This window comes from Dipodomys merriami, unplaced genomic scaffold, assembly GCF_024711535.1.
Source record: "Dipodomys merriami isolate MVZ:Mamm:240054 unplaced genomic scaffold, mDipMer1.0.p SCAF_524, whole genome shotgun sequence".
In the NCBI taxonomy this organism is placed as follows: domain Eukaryota; kingdom Metazoa; phylum Chordata; class Mammalia; order Rodentia; family Heteromyidae; genus Dipodomys; species Dipodomys merriami.
Genome location: NW_027206096.1, coordinates 369,040 through 389,002, shown reverse-complemented (window position 1 = coordinate 389,002; position 19,963 = coordinate 369,040). Strand labels below are relative to the sequence as shown.

At 48.4% G+C, this 19,963-nt stretch overlaps 1 protein-coding gene across 3 annotated transcripts in view; it reads right to left on the bottom strand.

The window, feature by feature from the left end:
* The window catches only part of LOC138811393 (arf-GAP with SH3 domain, ANK repeat and PH domain-containing protein 2), a 153,203-nt gene that overhangs the window by 23,662 nt on the left and 109,578 nt on the right, over positions 1–19,963 (bottom strand). For all 3 annotated transcript variants that reach the window (XM_069999123.1, XM_069999124.1, XM_069999125.1), the window contains exons 12-16: positions 17,925–18,012; positions 15,665–15,713; positions 15,424–15,590; positions 14,010–14,143; positions 5,001–5,095 (exon numbers count right to left, since the gene is read on the bottom strand). In XM_069999123.1, coding sequence (XP_069855224.1) covers positions 5,001–5,095; positions 14,010–14,143; positions 15,424–15,590; positions 15,665–15,713; positions 17,925–18,012 — 533 coding nt within the window. The remainder of the gene's footprint in view (positions 1–5,000; positions 5,096–14,009; positions 14,144–15,423; positions 15,591–15,664; positions 15,714–17,924; positions 18,013–19,963) is intronic.

Below are 19,963 nucleotides of genomic sequence, written 5' to 3'. Positions count from 1 at the left end.
TGATGCTTTGCAATTCCAATGACATGAAAACAGGCACAGGAAGTTCTAAAGAAGCTACTAGTCAGGAATGTCAGGGAGTAACTCCAGCTGCCACTATCTGAGGAATGGACAAAGGGCCTGAGCTGCCCGCAGGCGACAGTCCATGCTGACAGGGCAGTCAGTAGACCCTAGGATTCTACCACGTCCCACTGTGTTACTGTGGCATGTGGGGGGACTCTTCACCTGTGGGTGAGAGTCGTGGACCCGTACGGCCACCGGATCGGGGCTGTGGCAGAACTGAGGCCGTGAGCACAGCGTTCTGAGCCCACCAGCTCCACCTCCTATGGCTGTCCTTGTGAATGAAGAAACGCTCGGGTGGCCAGGTGCACAGGAACTGGTCAGTCCTTCTCAGTTCAGGCCCCGCTCACGTCCCCCGACACCAGGGTTGAGCCCACCTCAGCTGTTTTGACACCGCTCACTCACAAAGCCCTCAGTAGTGCGGGGACACAGTGGCTGTGCACTGGATTCAAGCGTGGGCAACTCTAGGTTTTCAGGCGAGGGGAGAGGAGGGGACTCCACCCCTGCGAGAGAAGCAGGACTGGCCTCCACCTGATGCCCCAGGCAGCCAGCCCTGCACCTCTCCTTTCTGCCCTCCAGGCTCCGGGGAAAAGTGGTGGGAATGCTTCTCTGCCTTCTCACTGAGTACCTGCTGTAGTACTTTTTTAACCCTGAGCCACAGACCACCCAGGATTTGAAGATGTAGATACTCTGTTTCCAGAAGCCAGGATCTAGGGGTTGGGCCAGGCAATCTGGGACTCTCAGTGCTCACAGAAGGTTGAGAGCCACTCCCCCAATACCCCTCCTCTCCAGAGGTGAGACCTACACACTGCAAACGCACCCACTCCTGCTGGCTGCGTCCCTCACAGGGCCTGTGGCTGCTGGCGCAGCTGTGGACTTTCCTATCCCTGCCCCAGGTCTGTGTTAAAAAACCTGCTCTCCCCCAGTGAGGTGTCCAAGCCTGAGAAGGGAACTCCCAGTGCAAGCAGAGCCTGTCCACCAGGGATCCCCGGAAATAAGCCAATCCAGGATGGGACCACACGGTGAATCCCAGACCAGACACTGGGTGGAGCTCTCTCAGCACCCACAGTGGGTGAATCCCAGACCAGACACTGGGTGGAGCTCTCTCAGCACCCACAGTGGGTGAATCCCAGACCAGACACTGGGTGGAGCTCTCTCAGCACCCATAGTGGCTCTTGGACAGCTGAGCTAGGTCATGTGGACAGAGAGGCATCTTATCTGGCCACTCTACCTCAGCAGCTGAGTTTCACGCAGTGTGGAGATTCCAGGGGCAGCCAGACCCTGTGCTCTGGCTCTTTTAATCATCCTGTGTGTCTCTCTTTTCCAGCCCCACCCAGCCTGTCACCTGCAGAGCCTACCTCTCTCATTTCAGCCTGTCACCTGCAGCGCCTACCTTAAGGCATGGTATTTGTCAGCAGGGTGCTAACTAGCCACAGAACTCCCCATGGAAGTGAGCAGACATTGTCCCCTGGCTCCCACAGCACTCCCACAAGGTTCCTTCCCCTCCTCACAGCCAAGCGCAATGCAGCCCAGAGGGGGAACCTCAGGCAGGCGACCTGGGAGGACCCTAATTCACTGGCAGGTGATGCCTGGGGACCTAGATGAAGGCCTGTGTTGTGTTATGTATGTGTGAGGGGGGCACTTTCAGGGTAGCCCATTCAACAAAGAGAGGGTGCTCTTGTGAAGTCACCAGTCAGGATTTACCCATCTTCAGTGGGGCAGTTATTGTGACCTCCACAAATTGGATGTGGAGATGGGTGAATTCTACCCCTCCCTCCACAATCTCCATGCTGGAAAACAGAAGACAGGGTCTTGCAAATACTAGGCAGGCACTCCATTAGTGAGGTACATCCCATACCCTGGTAGTTGTTGTTGTTGTTGTTGTTTGTTGGTAGTGGGGCTTGAACTCTGGGCCTGGGCACTGTCCCTCAGCTCTTCAGTTTAAGGCAAGTGCTCTACTACTTGAGCCACAGTGCTACTTCTGGTTTTCTGGTGGTTCATTGAAGAGTTTCACAGCTCTTCCTGCCCAGGCTGGCTCTGAACCGTGATCCTCAGATCTCAGCCTCCTGAGTAGCTAGGATTACAGGTGTGAGCCACCAGTGCCAGGCTTGTTGTTTTGATAGAGGGTCTCACCATGAGGTCTGGGCTGACCTTGGACTTGAGAACCTCCTACTGCCACTCCTGAAGGAGGCTCTGTGGCGGCATGTACCACAGCACCTGGTTCTCTCTCTCTTTTTTAGTGGATTATACATCTGTTCTGGGTCTCAGTCCTCTTGAAGCCGGCTCCAGTCCATGCATGGCAGGATGTCTGTGTAACCCTCACCATGCTCTGGCATCGGGCTGCCAAGTGTACTCTCCCCGCCTGTTTATCTGAGGCCTGTGGAGGACGGCAGTGAGCACCACAGACGACCCATCTGGTGTTCAACAGGAGCTTCCCTTGCGCTTCTTCATGACACAGACCCAGCGCTGACCTGGGAGCAGACGCAAGCCTGGCCTCTCGTGGTCTACTTGAACATGCTCAACACCTCCAAATCCATCTGGGGATTCCACAGGCCACCACGGGGTGTCTCTGGTTTGCCCTTCAACAGACTGATCCACAGATGGTGTGTTCTTAGATAAAGCTAGAAACAGCACATTCCTTTCTGTCTAGAAGCAAAATATCCACTAATTGAAGTGGGCACGGAGCTGGGGTACTTTCTGACTTGTTGATTCATTAAATATTTACCTAACTCCACAAACAACATATTGTGGTAGGAAATATAAACACAAGGAATATGCAATTTTTCCAAACAATATATGTGAAGCCTAGGTGTTAGTAGGGTGAGCTGTTTTAGAAAAGACAAGAGCATGAGGGCATTTTGTATCGCCAAACTGGTCACCGATGCTTATTTTGAGAAAAAGAAGGAGTATCAACATCCATCTGAGTAGTGTCGAGGTGGGGAAGGGGGGGTTCTTCGGTGCAGATAAAACACTGATACAGAAAATTGCAAACAGGTAGAATTAATTTTTATTATCATCTTCTCCCAGAACAAATACTCTGCCTGCAAAGAAATGACTGTGTTCATTGTTCAAAGCGAATGCAGATTTCAGCATTTCAGACCAAGTCCTTCAATGAGATTTGCAAACAGGAGTAGTGGCAATTAAACAGCTCTCACGAACCAGCACAGCGGGCAGTGCGAGGACAGACATGGCCCTGGCTGAACAGATCCTCCCACACACATGAGGTCCGATCACATCTGGATAAGTCCCACAGAAACCTAACTGGAGGGGCCCTGGTTTTTCAAGGCAGGTGGGGCAATGCTCTTCCGTGGCCTCTGTCGCCCACACAATGAAGAACAGAGCAGCCTCCACCTGTAACTTAGTACACTGAGCACCACAACTAAGTGCTAACCATCTCACTCATTTCTCCAACGCCTCCGGGCAGTGTGCTACCCGTGCTTTCCTTTTTTATACTAGAGGAAATGGGGACTTAGCTCACTGAAGTTAAAGAATCTGCCCTATCTGGACCAGGTAAGGCCTGAGCTGATTATGGCCATCCTGTCTTCACAGCTTCGAAGCATGGCCTGAAACACTGTAAGACAGATCCTTACAAACACAGCTGACTTTAACACCTCCGAAAGGCCCGGCCCAGGGAGCAGAACATCCTCCTTGCATCCTCCCCACCTCGCCTACATCAACAGTGCAACAGAACATACAAGCCTGCAGCTCTGCAGCCTGTGGCCCCAACAACAAAATGGTTTCACCACGGGCTCATACAATACTATCTACTTCTCAAACCACTCAAACGCTTCACCATGTCTCATGTCCTAATTCAATTTCAGGCTTAATCCAAAGAAAGCATTACTTGTCTCAATAAATGGATTGTTAAACCTTTCCTTTCTTCTGCCAGAGAGTGCATTTTGACCCAGCCACACCCCTCAAACGCAGGTGTTGTCTCTTGCCAGCTTGGACCCCAAGCTCTTTCTGCCTTCTGCCTCGCTCACACCTACCAGGCAAACATCCCCGAGCCCTACTGCAGGAAGGACAGGCCACTTTGCAGTGGCCTGGAGTCTATGGCGCAGGACAGATGCAGCATGAGCCCCTGGCTTCCCAGCCCGCCCCAGTGCAGACTAGGTGACTCACATTTGATAAAACTGGTGAGAAAAATCCCTGTTGTATGCACTGCCTCAATGGGCCATGCATGCGTGGAGAGACATGAAAGCTTTATATCAACCTAAGAACACACTCAAACATTGTTTTTGGAGGAAACAACACTGTACCTCAAGGACACGAGCAAGGAAAGCAGTGTGAGAGCACACATCTAGGTTGACTCGTCAGCGGCATCCTGGCTTAGAGTTCATGCAGGAAGCAAAGGCGGGAAAACGGCCAGAGAGCACGAACAGCCGTGGAGCTGCCCAAGGGCATGCACTGTGGTGAGCAGACTACTGCACGCCGCCGTCACACACAGCGGCTGCTGAGTGCCCCACCCCCGAGATCCAGCCACACTGTGTTTGCATTTGGACACACAAAAAGGTTAAAAACATGAAAGAGAAAAAACATGGAGAAACAAAAAAAGAAACAGTACTGGTGGCTCTCAGCTGTAATCCTAGCTACTCAGGAGGCTGAGATCTGAGGATCACAGTTCGAAGCCAGCTTGGGCAGGAATGTCTGTGAGACTCTTACTTCAGTTAGCCAGCAAACGCTGCAAGTGGAATTGTGGCTCCCAGCATTGAGCAAAAAAGCTAAGGAACAGAGTGCAGGCCCTGAGCTCAACCAGTAAATAAACACACACACACACACACACACACACACACACACACACACACACACATGTGCACACACACAAACCAACACTTAAACTGGCAACAACTGACAATAGAAATACCCCAAACCTGCTACCCGACCTCAGCTCAAGGAAAGGGCCAATCTTTCAGAAAACGAGAATGGCCAAGAGCAATACTCACATGTCGCTGCCAGGGTTGGGTTTTACCGAGTCCTCAGCTGGTAGGCAACACTCCATGATCTCATTGAAGCCTGCATTCCCAATATTCTTGGCAAGCTGAAAAAACGAAAGTCTATTTCAGGGTGTTGCATTATTAATGCCTTCCACTGTAGCCCAGTACTCACACATCTGATGATTTATTTAGTGGCCACTAAGAAATAGAGCAATAAAGTGGTTTGTCTTTAATTAAAAGGGACAAAACCCAAAGCCCAAAGGCATCTAAAATGACAGATGTGGTGTACCAGGTCAGCCACGTGAACTCCCACAAGGTGTCCCTGGACAGGGAGAAGCAGGGACCTGGCCACTGTATTTCTATCCCTGATAACCCCTCCCAACACCAGACCCACCGAAATGGGTCTGCTCCCTGTTCCAGCTGCTGTACAGTGGGCAAGGACCCAGCGGGAGAGACACAGGCCTAGAGGCCGAAACTCAGGTTCCAGCTACCTTCCATCACTGGCGGTGTGGCCCAGGAAAGTCAGTCCTATGAGAGCCACTGCTCATCAGCAGAATGGGAAGGATGCCTACCTTCCAGGGTCATCAATACAAGACTAGGGGAGAACACTCACTAAACGCAGCACCCAAAATGCCATGTATTAGCTCTCAACCTAAGGTCTATATGTAACCACTGGTCACTTGACTAGGTGAATATTAAATTAATACCTTCTAACGAAGACAGGGCACTGTGCTAACTTGAAAGCTTGAGAGCAAGGCAACTGTCTTCACTGAAGGACTGGAGAATGACCAGAAGCTCCTGAAGAGCCAGGACTTATCCTAGACTCACCCTTAACACTCAGCTCAGCATCTGCCTCAGAGCAGGCTTCCAGGTCAGGTTTGTGTGTGCGTGCGAGTGTGCTGTGTTCACTAACAGAACTTGCATGCTAAACAAGTGTGTATGCCAGCCCCCAAGACAGATTCTTTTTTTACTGAAATTTTTATAGCTATTATAAATGTGATGAACAGAGGAGTCATAGTTACAAAAGTCAAATAAAGAGTACATTACTTTCCAAGTCAGATTCCTAAATGTTTCATGAAATGACACTACAAGGGAGCGCCTAACAGTGCTTAGAGAGAATAGTTTTTTTTTGTTTGGTTGGTTTTTTTTGTTTTTGTTTTTGTTTTTGTCAGTTCTGGGGCTTGATGCTGTCCCTCAGCTCTTCAGCTCAAGGCGAGCGCTTTACCACTTGAGCCACTGCGCCACTTCCAGTTTTCTGAGTGGTTTATTGGAGTGTCACGGACTTTCTTGCCTGTGCCAGCTTTGAACTGCAAACCTCAGATCTCAGCCTCCTGAGTAGCAAGGATTACAGGCGTGAGCCACCAGCACCTGGCTGAGAATAGTATTTAATTTCCACCTTGAAATGACACGTTGGGGCAGCTGGTGACATTACTCTATTTCTTTTTTTCTGAGGGGGGAGGTAAACTGGGGCTTGAAGTCAAGGCCACATACTCACACATGGCATTTCCACTTATGAGACATGCTTTTAGGCATCTAGTTGGAGATGGAAACTCACAAACCTTTTTGCCTGAGCTGGCTTTGAACCACCATTCTCCAGGTCTCAGCCCACTGAGGAGCTAGGATTACAGGCATAAGCCACCAGTGCCAGGCTACATTTCTATATCTCTTAGCTCAACTACGCTAACTGAAGATGAACAGAGATGCTATGGATGGGGGTAGGGGAGGCAGCTGCTACCTGAATAGTCTGATCTATCTCTAGGGGGAGCCAAGGGGACCTGGGTTGTGTGTGGGGGAACTTCCGGGGAAGATGCATCAGACAGGAAGCTGCAGAGAAGGATGCAGAACACTGAAGAGGGGGAGCTTAATTCTTAAGTGGCGAGCCTTCCTAGATTGTACCTTGACCCTGGCAAGTGAACAAAGCTACCTATAAAGAGAATCCCAAAGCACTACCCCCTAACCAACTCCTCTTTTCTCAAACCTGTCACTGGGGCCTCCCGCAGGGGTCAAAGGGCAAAATCCCTGGACACAGGTATGAAGCCGATGGTCAGTCAGGGTGGCACAGTACGTGAAGTGACAAGTACCAACACAGCATGGGGTTAGTGCCCTAGGAAAGATTTCTTGGGCAATAAACGTCAGAATAGGACCGAGTCTCGATATCAGGGCCCTGGGCTTGCAGAGAGGTGTGCTGAGTGCTGTCATGCAGCACGTATGGACAGCATCCCTGAGCCAAGTCGCTCACTGTCACTATCTGAAGGCAGTGATAGGAGCCACGGGGACACTCTTGGTGCACCACCTCCCAGTTTGCAGTTTGCAGTGAAGCAGGTGGGGGTTGGGGCGCTAGGGAGGATTGCCAGGCACTGAAAAGCTGCTTCTGCTTGGACAAGGCTGGCTTAGTGGGGCGGCTGGTCTAGGGAGCACGGCGTCGGCAGATCACAATGCTGGGCAAGTGTTCACCCTGCGTCCTGCAGGCAGCCCTCTGGCACCAACACAGACAACACCTCTGCAGACAGGGCCTGTGGGATCCTACCAGACAGAAGCCGTGGGCTCCAGCATGCCAGTGAGGGGGGCATGGGGAGGAAGGTGGGATGTGAGCCAGAGCCCTGACATCGAGGCTCGTCACTGCCACGTGCTCAGGCAGAACCGAAGCTAGACTGGACCTAGGAGAGGCGAAGTGTTAATTAATTCAGTCATCTGTGTCTACAGGGGATGGGCTCCAGGATCTCGTGAGGAAAACAAAACCCAAAGATGCTGAAGCTCCTTATATGACATAGTAGAGTATCTGTGTATAACTCACACACACCTTCTACGCTTTACCTCTAGATTACCTATAATATCTGCTACAACATAAATTCGTTGTTATACAATGTCCAACAAGACAGAGAGACTAGATGAGACAGACACAGCATGAGGCAGGAAACGAGGACTGAACTGGAGCCCCATGAGCATGGAGACGCCAAGCTTGGGTGAGGAGAACAGCCAGGTGGCCAGAAACACCATCTTCCACAGCACTCACCCCGTGGGTATGTGAAAGGGGGTGGGTAGGGGGAAGAGCAGGGCTCACAGCAAATAGCAGGAGGCCACTAAAGCCAGAAAGAAGCTTCAGGTAGTTTGGGAGGGGAACAGCAAACAGCCTATCCACCATTTCCACAGACAGGGACATCCCTTATCGTTTTCTTCTCCTTTCTGTTCCTCTGTCTTTATCTCCAGAGGAGAGAACCCAGAAGTGAGGAAGGCGAGACTCCTCTGACCCTGGTGCGTGTGTCTGGGCCTCCTCTCCTCACACAGGGGCAGCACCCCGGCCTGCTCCTCCCAGCTATGCTCTGGTCTCAGTCCCCTCGGTTCCCATCCAGGGGCTGACAGCCATCACACAGGTACCCCACCCCACCCCACCCTCGCTCCCCACATGGAAACTATGCAGCCAACTGGGCCTCTGCCAATAGCTGTCTGCTACTGGCCTCGCTTTCTGTGGCAGGAAATGAGAATATTATTAATAGGCCCTGGGATGACAGCAAGGTGGAAGGCTCAAAGTGCCAGGGGCACCTTGGATGTACACAGGCGTACGGACCAGACACAAGAGGGCCCAGAAACCAGGGAGCTGCACGGAGGCTTGGGACATCTGGGGTGCGGGAAGGAAGGCCACAGGCTATGCTCTCCTCTGAGTCTTGAAACTTCCCTCTGGCATACATGACAATATACATACATGTTTACGTGCTCCATTCTTTTATGACAGGGTTGTGGCTACCATTAACTTACAAGCTGTGATTCTGGTGAAGGCTGGCACACCTCAAGGGTCGAGACTATAAATGCTGCTCAGGTGCATGCACCAGGCCCAGTTTCTTAGCCTCATGGATCTGTTTTCAAAGAGTTCTTGCTTAGGTCAGACACAAAGCACAAAGTACCTAGGACAATGCCCGGAGCATCACTGATTCAATGATGCTCAATTACTCACTGCCCTAAGCAATTGCTTTTAGCGCCCAGCCTGGTTTCTGTAGTAGAGAAACAGCAGCGAGGGGTCTCTGAGGGGCTTCCTCTCCACCTGCTCCTGTGGCCTGGCTGTGCGCTGCTTGGCTTTAGTGTCTGACAGCTTGGTAACAACTGCATGAGAAAGGCAGCTGTCTCAGCTTCCTGACGCTTGAGCTACAACCTGATGGAAGAGTGAAAGTTCAATGTCAAAACAGCAAGGTTTCCTCATTCCACTTTTGATCAGGGAAACAGGTCATATGCTACCTGTACACTGGGACTGGGGGTAACTGGAAAAAGTCAGTGCTGAAATAAAGATCTTCTATGTCAAGGAAATTTATCTTTTAAAAGTATGCTTGCCAGCAGGTTTCTGAAAGTAAGTTCATTGAAAATCTAAGGCAGTAGCTTAGCAAAGCTACTGTATACTAGAGCTGTGAGAGGATGCAACTTTGCCAAACTAATCTATTAATACTTCACCTAACCACGTTTTCCATAAGTGAGAAGGTTTCTAAACATAAGGCACCAGCAACCTCTCTGGATGCAGTTGTCCACACAAAACAGAAAGCGTGTGTGAGTGTGTGTGTGTGAGTGTGTGCATGCGCACTCATGCACAGCCCTGAGCTTTGAACCCAGGGCTTGGGTGCTGTCCCTGAGCTTTTTAGTTACAAATAGCACTCTACCACTTGAGCCATGGCTTCTCTTCCTGCACTTTGGTAATTAAGTAGACATAAGAGTCTCACAGACTTTCTTGCCCAGGCTGTGGATGGTGATCCTCAGGTTGCACCTTCCTGAGTAGTTATGTCAATGATGGGAAAAATATTTACAAACACTGGTCTGATAAGAGGACAAAACCCAAAATACATAGAGAGCTCAAATAACTACACAGCAAGAGAATAGCCTTATTAAAACAGGAGCAAAAAAACAAGACAGGTGTTTCTCAGAAGACACAGAAAAGCCAACAAACATGACTAATTACCAAGAAACTGCAAACTGAAACCACCTCACATTTATAAGCATGGCTTCTATCGGCACAGTGAGAAAGCATCAGTGAAGAGAGGAGGAAAGAACTCTTGCCCACTGTGGGTAGGCCTCTATACCTGTACATCCACTAGGGAAAACAGTATGTTCCCCCAGATCAGAAGCAGATCTGTGTATGTTCCACCTGTGTATGTATCCACTACTGACTATATACTCAAAGAAATAAAGGCAGTATGCCCAAGAGATACCAATGCTCCCATGTTTACTATTGCCTTATCATCAATACCCCAAATATGTAATCTACCTATGGGTCTATCAATGGATCAATGGATAAAGAAAATGTAGCACATATTCACAATAAAATACTATTCAACTTTTAACAAAGAATAAATTTATATCATTCGTGACCACATAGATGAATCTGGAAAGCATTATATTCAGTAAAATATGACAGGCTCAGAAAGACAAATTCCACCTGGACTCATTTATACCTGCAATGTAAAAGGTGAAACTCACAGAAGCCAAGGAACAGAAGATGAGAGGAGTGGCACAGAGACTGGACAAACGACATACAATTTCAGTAAATCAGGGCAAATAAATAAATTCTGGAGGGAATGCAGGAAGTATGGTTGCTAATAACAACCACTTAAAGAGTAAATTTTGTGTTCTTACCACAAAACAAGATAAGCATGGGAGATGGACAAGTTAACTAGCTTGATTTAATCATTCTACCAAATATACAATGCATCAGAACATCACAGTTGTAAATTGCAATACAATAAAAAGAAATTTAACAAAATCTTGTAATTACAGCACGTCACCCTTAGACGCAGACTGTTATTAACCTAACAGGTCGGAAGCTGCTGAGCTACCTTGTCTAGGCTGCCCACTGATCATTTTTGTGCCAGTCCTGGGTCTTGAACTCAGGGACTATGTACTGTCCCTGAGACTCTTTGTGCTCAATACTAGCACTCTACCACTTGAGCCACAGTGCCAATTCTGGCTTTTTCAGAATAGTTTATTGAAGATAAAGAGTCTCATATCACTTCCCTACCTGAGCTGGCTTCAAACCACAATCCTCAGATCTCAGCCTTCTTAGTAGCTAGGATTAAAGGTGTGAGCCACTGGCACAGGGCTCCCACTGATCTCTATAATAAAAGCACTTAAGAAGTCTGGCAAGGGGCTGGGAAGGTGGCTCAGTGGTAGAGTGCTTGCTTTGCATGCCTGAGGCCCTGGGTTCGATTCCCCAGCACCACATAAGCAAAAAGGAAAAAAAAAGCCGGAAGTGGCGTTATGGCTCAAGTGGTAGAGCGCTAGCCTTGAGCTGAAGAGCTGAGGGATAGCGCCCAGGCCCAGAGTACAGGCCCCACGACCGGACCCCCCCCCCCCAAAGAAAAAGAAGTCTGGCAATATCTGCTGCACAAAAACAACAAAAAATGTACTGTGATTAACAAGTCAGCCAAAGGGCCTGCAGCACTGCCCTATGGAGCAGGAAGACCACACAGGGAACAGGCATCCCTGGTAGAGCCAGTGGGCTCTCACACAGACCGAAAACTCAGGCACGTGGGTCATTTCTCTGAAAGCACTGACAAGACCATCTTAGAGGGAGATATAATGAAGATAGTTACTATTCTGCAGCTTTTACTATGTGCCAGACATAATTCTAAATACACACAAATAAAGAAGGGGGAGGGGTGACAAGATGTCAGGAAATTCTTTGTTCAGGCTTCTGGTTGTCTAAGCAAAACAAACAAGCCAGATGCTTTTAAAGCGGCTTGACATTCCTGTGCTTTACAAATGAACACTCATGCTTCACTGAGAAGGGCTGAGAATCGGTATTGTGGACAGGATCATGCCGGAAGTCCTAGCACATGCACATGGGGGTTGGGGTGAAGCATGGAGGCCACTTCTTCTGAGCCCAGAGAGGCCAGTCCCACCCAGACCCCAGGAAGGCCCGCAGGGAAGCAAACCCCACACCACCACGCTCAGGAAAAGAGGCCTAGTGGAGGGACAGTATGAAACTACGGCAGAAATTAGATTTTGCAAATAGCTGTAGGTATAATGAACGAGGCTCAGCCTGGTTTCTCATGAGTGGCAGTAGTCATTCAGCTTCAAGGAGAATATGGACAGAGGCTTGGGGCTGGCACCAATGTGGGGTTCAAAGTTACTCTACCGTCCCATCATGATTCGAGGTGCTCCTCTCACCTTCTTTGGTGCTTTCCTTTGCAATGGACTCTCACAAAGATCATGAATCTGTTTTTGAGATGCATTTCTGAAGTTACAGGCTGGAGTCAGCCTGACTAGCTTCTGAGAGCCAACTGCTAAATTGTTTTGGTGCATGTGTGACACAGCCGTTAAGCATGGCTATTAAATTTTATACCATACTGAGAACGAAGGGGCCAGATGCTGAAAACCCAGCACTCAGCTGGGCAATGAAGAGCTAGCCCATGGTACAAAGTGAGACCCTGCCTCGACAAAACAACACAACAAAAACAGTCTCTCTGCATTTCCTAATTATCTTGCTATTTTCTATGTTCGGTGTACTTCTCTGCTGAATACACGAGAGAAACACTGTGCTACTGAACATCTCTTTCCAGCTCCACAGTAACTTACACAGGTAGCTAGAAATTGGCCGTGGTGGATGTATTTATACCACAGGAATAGGCAGGCCACAAACTAGGGACTTTTTCCCCTGAAGTCGTTGTTAAACATTTGCGGGGGATAGGCTACAGGGAGGGGCAGATGTGATGTTTACAATGCTTATCACACGGCAAGACAACTCACCACAAATCCCAGTTTATATCCCATGAGCCTCAAAATTTACGTGTGAACCTTGGAACCAGATGACAGGACCTACATCTCAGATCTGCCACCATACTAACAGGCATACAACCCTGAGCATAATAGAATATTGCAAGCCCAGTTTTCCTTGGTAAGGAAGGTCGCAGGGCTATTAGCAAAAGAGCTAATACATACAGTGTCCCGCAAAGTGCCTAATACAAAGGAAGTGATTATCTCACTGTAAGTCACTGAGTGCTTCCACAGCCAGAAGCAAATCCATAAAAGTAAGTGATCTCGGTTAACATACTGTGACATAAACATTCTCAAATTTGAGCCCGTGACCGGGAGGAGCAACCTGTGTGCACACAGCCCTCCTCCATGCAGGCCTCTGCATCTGTAGGTCAATAGTAACTACCGTTCCCAGCCCAGAGCACACTGTGAGGATCCTGCTGAGTCTAGCTTGACTTTAACCTTTAAGTACCCAGGGATATTACATGAATTATCAGAATCTACTCTAGCTTCTCCCAACTCTGGCTCCCAAAACCATAAAGGAATTACTCAGGAGGACTGAAAGGGTCCCACAAGATAGTTCACACCCCCAGGATCCTCAGTTGTCAACACTAGGAGAGGAGGAATACTAACCCCAGTAACTGCTGTTCGGTTGGGATGATTGCTCGACATTAAAATCAATGGCAATCAATATCCACTTACTACTTACTGTCCAACACCCAGCTGCCTCAAGAAAAGAATTTCAAGCGCTGCTTCCTAACCAGCAGCTGCAGACTTGGGAACAGTCCGTGGTGGCTGGGAGTCTAGGTGGCCAGATGTGTACCCTGAGTGCGACTAACTTTGATACACAGTGGACCACAGTCCCCAGCTCTACACTGCTTCACAGGGGCCTCGGTCTCCGCCTCTCTCCAGCATGGGCTTTCACGTCACTACTGACTCAAGAATCAGAGCCTCCTTTTTTTCTTTTTTTTTAAAGAAAATTAGCACCTGTTTAATGGATGGGTGTAGTAGGCCATGCCCCATCCTTAAATCTGCATCAGCAGAATACTGCTCCAGTCTCAACACGCCTTTGTTTGGCTTCACTTTGCGTTGCATTTAATATATGCAACAAGAAGTGCCCTCGATTTACAACTAGCTGAGAATGAGGAATTATCAATGAGCTTATTACCCAAACCCATCTGGCAACATAACAACTACCAGCCCACTGAAATTTCAAGAAACCAAAATGGACTAGAAGGCAAAAATAAAAACAGCTCTTTTCCTAATTTAATCCAATCCAAATCAAATCACCAGCAGCTCGGATGTTCCCAGGACGTCCAGGGTGAGGGACTGCATCCTGGAGTAATGAACCCCGAGCTCTCGGTGGATCCCAGAACACTCGATGCAGGTCAAAATGCCCAGGTTGGTGGAAAGCCACGTGGGATCTGCCGAAGAGAACAGGCAACTTAGAGCTTGCTGTCAGAACGGGGTAGGAGGCAGAACTTACGTCCTGCCTTTTCACAGAATACAAGGCTTTCAATATGAGCATATTCTTGAGCTTTGACACAGCTAGAACCTTTCAATCATCCATAACAAATAACAGCCAGTGCACAAACAGGCAGACATCTGTTTTCCCTCCACCCACCTCTTCCTCCACTGTCCCATTCATTTAAGTGACAGGTGCTCTGGGTAATCACCAAGCTATTTTTGTAAAAAGCTATACCACATCAGAAAATTCTTCTGTCATCTATGTTCGCAGGTGAACTCAGCCTATTCTGCTGTGTTCACCTTGCTTTGGGCAGGTACAGGGGCTTCGAGATGGGTGCATTGAATTTTCAAATCACCCATGCTGGCTTAGGACTTTAGAACAATGAACATCACTGTGGCTTCCTACATGTAAAAGTATTTCACCATCCTTACCTTTCTCAAGAAAGAACACAATTCACCTCATATCACTCACTACCCCATTCTCCTTCCACAAAGGATCCAAGACTAAATGCAGCCTTCAGGAAACCAGGAACCTAATAGTACTTCTCAATTGCTTTGGTTGTTTCTAACAGAAATTGGCATAGAACTAGAGAAATGGAAAAACACTGACCAAGTCACAACCTTCTTGGTTTCCAAATGTTCCAGAAAGAATCCCTGTCATTTCCCATTTAATTATAACACACCAATCCTTACACTTTAAAGTACCAGTTGCTACTATATTCTGTATTTGTTAAAAACAGGCCTCTGATACTCTCTATCAATATACAGACAGGAATGTCCTTGTCACAAAACCTGACAGGTAGGAAGGACCTGTTTCTGCATTTAGCAGGGGCTCTTTCAGAGTCACAGAGTAAAACAATAACTGAAAGTTACTTTATGAATTCTAGAAAGTAGGACAGGGAAGCTGGCGTAAACCCCAGGCAGGTACTGGGCTCCTGCAGCCTCTCAGAGCCCCTGTGAGACTGAATGACCTTCAATTCACCCTTACCTCACCCTTCTGATTTCATTTCTCAAAGAGCATTGAGTCTTTTCCTCTCCACCCTTCTGTTTTCAGACTGCTCTGGGGCCCGGCAGGTCTGCACACAGTTCATTAAACATTTGTGTAATGGGATGAACTCAGGCTGAGCTGCACTTAATTTCATGTTTGAAATGAAAGTGAAAATCAGTGGAGGGATTCTGAGTCCGAATGAGGTTTGAATGTTCTAGAGCCTGGGGTGGAATGGGGTTCCCCGGTCACCTGGTGCCCCGCAGTCACAGCACACGCCGTTGCCCGTCATCTTCTGCACCTCTGAGATGATCTCCTTGGTCAGCTCCTGGACTATGTTATTTTCTCCAGTATTGTCATCTCCTTTGAACGCGTTGTTCAGCGCCTCTTCCTTGCTGTTCTGCAGCACAGACATCCATCTAAACAGAGTGGAGAATGTGACTTCCAAGAACCGCAGTGGGGTCATGCCCCAAGCCCTACCTCTACAACTTACATCTGACATTCCTGTTCATCTTCTGCTTGAAAGTGGTACGTCCGGTCATCTGCATGACAAGAGGAGATTGGTCAAGAACTGTGAGCCAGACTGTGAGCCAGACTCAATACGGGGGCAGAGGGCATATCACTCATCTCAAAGATCACCTTAGCTCTCTGCCAGGAAATTAATGATTTCAATCAAGCACTCCTTAAGTCCTTCAAATGTCTGTCCTCCTCAGTACTTCTGGCTTCATAATGCAAAGGAAGAAACCTACCCTATTCCTCCCACTCCAGGCTGAAAGGGAAGTGGGCTAATGGAAACCATAGCTATCCTCTCAAAGGCTTTAATTTTTAAAATTCACTACAGAGTTGGTCCCCATGAATGAAAGAAGCTTTTTTGGGGGGAGAGGGGGTCAGTCAGGGTCTTGAACTCTGGGCCTGGGCACTGTCCCTCAGCTCCTCAGCTCAAGGCTAGCGCTCTACCACTTGAGCCACAGCGCCACTTGCGGTTTTCTGGTGATTGATTGGAGATAAGAGTCCCATGGATTTTCTTGCCTTGGCTGGCTTTGAACCTCAATCCTCAGATCTCAGCATCCTGAGTAGCTAGGATTACAGGTGCGAGCCACTGGCGCCCAGCTGAAAGCCTTTTCAAAGACTTATCAGAGGAGTACTCTGGCTAAGGCCAGAGTGTATCATTAAGTGATGGCCAAATATAAAAAGCCAGTCATGTACAGCTGGTCTTGGCAGTGGTTAAAGTGTTCTGTGGGCTGCTAGGCCTGTGTACACAGTGCTGTGGGAGGTGACATCATTTCTGTGTTATTCTTGCAAAAGAAAATAATAACAATAACTTCAGTTCAATCACAAGAAACTCTAGAGACATGCAAATGGAGGGGCTTTTAACACCAAAATTCATCAATACTCTCCAAAAGGTGTCAAGGTCATAAAAGAAAAGCCTGCAGCACTGCTGACCATAGAGAAGCAAGATAATAACAGCTAAATGCAATGTGGTGGCCTGGAGGGAATCCTGGCGCCAAGCACGGGCATTAATGGAAGGTGAGATTTTCAGTTAGCAGCACTGGGTGTCAATGTTCCTGGTGTTTTCATAACTGCACATATGGATCCCTCAATTAGGATTTCTCCTTATTCGTCTGTATGCTACACTCCTGACTCACTGTACTAAGATATGCAAAGTAGGGGAAGCTGTGTGACATATATACAGGAAGTCTCTGCCTACACAATCAATCAGTAAAGGGGAAAAATTAAACTTTAAGAGAAAAAAGAGGAGGTGTAACTTCTACAGATGACTGTGGTGACATTTGGGACACCCACAAATATTGGTAACCCTAAAAATAAGCAGACGACATGCCATCCTCCAGGAGTGGTTTTAGCTCCTGAAACGACAGTGATTCTTAGAGCGACTCTTGGTGAGCTGGCTGGGCGATGGATGGTCCGAGGTCCAGGGAGGTTAAGGAGCAGAAACCAGCAAAGCCGGTGGGGGAACACCCTCCTGACGTGGCCCGTCCGACCCCAAACCACTGTAACCCTGTTACATGCAACAACCAAGAACACGAGGCTTTACAACAAGGATTCTGTTTCCTTTTTCCTTTTTTTGAGAAGAGGGTCTCAAAAACACTGATGGGCTGGTTGGCTCATGCCAGCCTCGACCTTGTGAGCCTCTTGCCTTCACCTTCCTCGGGCTGGGATTACTGGCATACACCACACCTGGTCTGCTTTCTCTAACACAGCACATACCCTTAACTTGGAGTGTGTGAGTGCTTCTGTTTAGTAAACATCTGCTGTACTAGATGGTTCCATGGTGACTGCTCTGGGTATGCCACAAAGAAGAAACGCAAACAGAAGCGCAAAGACTAATTCTGTGGTGGGGAAGATGATTCCCCAAACAAGTTTCCAGGCTCCCTGAAGACCCCTCATGTTGTTCACAGCATTTCTAACATTGCACAAATAAATTATGGAAGGCTTCTGCAGCTAAATGTCCTCTTAACAAACCAGGCAAAGGGGTTTCAGGCCTGAGTCCCATCCGGCACAATCTCCTTGTGTGGAGTCTCTCAGTTCACAGAGCCCGTGGAGTGGGGCGGTCCTGAGTTCAATGGCAAGCAACTGCCACAGACAGAAAGACAGAAGCAGCAGGGCACTGGAAAAAAAGGATGTTTCTTTCCAAAATTAGTTCTTCAGTACGCTGTGTCTGACATGGGGCTGGTGCCTTCGAGAATTTAAAATAACTTCTCTATAGCACACACAGCATTCAGAAGGAACCTTACGAGAGATGAGGTCAAAACACTTCTTCTCCTCCGGGTTGGTCTTCACTTGGCAGGTCAGGAGGTTGAGCTTGGCGGGCGGCCGGTTAGCCTGTTGAAACACACACACAAAGCACGGGCTGAGCGGGGAGCAGCGAGGGCACCTCCTCTGCTCCTGAGAACACCGCAGGAGCTCGCTCTTGACTAGAATGGGGAGACTCTTTCTGGAAGGCAGGCTTTCAGCCGAGAAGCCTGAGAGCAACACTGCAGGGTTCGGGACTCCAGCGGCAGAGGCCACTGCTTTCCCTGCCAAAGTACCTGTGGTGGTCTACACAAACCCACCCGGGACAAGGGGGCGCGCAGGGGCAGCTTCACGGCTGGTGGCCATGGACTCCCTAGATAAAATTCTCCAGAGCTCTCAGTTTCCTAGGGAAACTGGGCATCTAGCTTCACATCTGGAGCTCTTAAATGTCTTCTTGTTGTTGTTTTGCTGGGCATTGTTGGCTTATACATCCCAGCTACCCAAGAGGCTAAGAGCTGAGGATCATGGCTTGAAATCAACCTGGGTAGGAAAGACTATGAGACTCCCATTTCCAATTAACCACCAAAAAGCCAGAAGTAAAGCTGTGGCTCAAGTGGGAGAGTGCCAGTCTTGAACAAAAAAGCTCAGGGACAGTGAGTGCCCAGGCCCTGCATTCAAGCCCCAGTATTGGCATGCAGGTACATAGGCATGCATGCACCCACACACACACAGGTGCGCACGTGCACGCATGCACACAGGCACGCACGCGCACGTGCGCACACACACACACACGCACACACACATGCACACACACACACAGCATTTCTCTTTGTTTCTTTTTGGTATTGCTAGAGTTTGAAGTAAAGCCTATGTAAGTGCACTTGCTAGGCAGGTGCTCTACCACTAAGCCAAGCTCCAGTTTAAGTGCAGCTGAGTAAAAACCTCACTTCTAAATAGAAAAAGTGATCTCTGCACAAAAATGGCAGAGAAATAATTGTCCTCACTTTCAGAAGTGATAGCAGGTAACAGATTCAATCATAAATGTCAATCATTACTGTCACTCAAGTTTCAACAAAATACACTTCATTTACATATGCAACCCCAGCTCCCACCCACCACAGATCACAGTGTACTTTTGTCAGAAATGTACCAAAAATGTCTATTTTACTAATTCAAAAAATAAAATTACATTTAATCCAAAGAAGCAAAGAACAGATGGTTAGGGAAAACGTCTTGAGTGACAACATGCTTTAAAAATCTTGGAGAAGCCTTCAACTCTGAATGGGCTTCTCTTACCCTACCAAGAGCCTGAAAGAAATGTCAAGCAAAAAATGCCTTAAACTTCACCAGTTCTTGTGTCTCTTTCCAGCAGCTACCAGTTGCGTCAAGACACATGACACGGATGTGGGGTTAATCCAGACCCGTTCACACCAGCAGCCAGGCACGCATGTGTGAGCTCCTGCGCTCACAGACCAGAGGTTACCACCTCTGACTCTAGAGAGCTGGCGGGGTCTTCATCCCCCCTTATGATGGGGCTGATCCTTGCAGAGGCAGAGTTTGGGTTTGTTGAAGGATCTGCCTGCGTTGGATTAGCAGGCTCTCCTGGTTTTTGGCTGGGGTGTCTAACCTCCTCTGTAGAAGCCAATGTGTACCCTATTCTCCACTGACTGGATTCACTGACTAAATTCCTAACAGATCATCATACTCAGTATTAGAAGACTCCACCCTGCCTAATCTTGAGAGGTCCAAGTAAAATCAACATCAGTTTTTGAGTTTCACCAACAGGACTATCAGCATGTCCAGAAACCAGTACATGAGCCATGCATTTCACAGTGACGAGCAGAAGCCTCTCTCTGAATGATATCACAACATGCACAGTCCCTGGCCTGGACAGCACACCCAGGGAAGGCAAGGGCTATCCTGCACTTAATTGGAGCAGCAGAGAAGCACAGCCATTCTCCCTCACTACCTTCAACTTTTAACCTTTCCTCCTCCCCGTGGCATGAGGGAAGTTGTTCATTCTCTAAGATAACTACCCTCA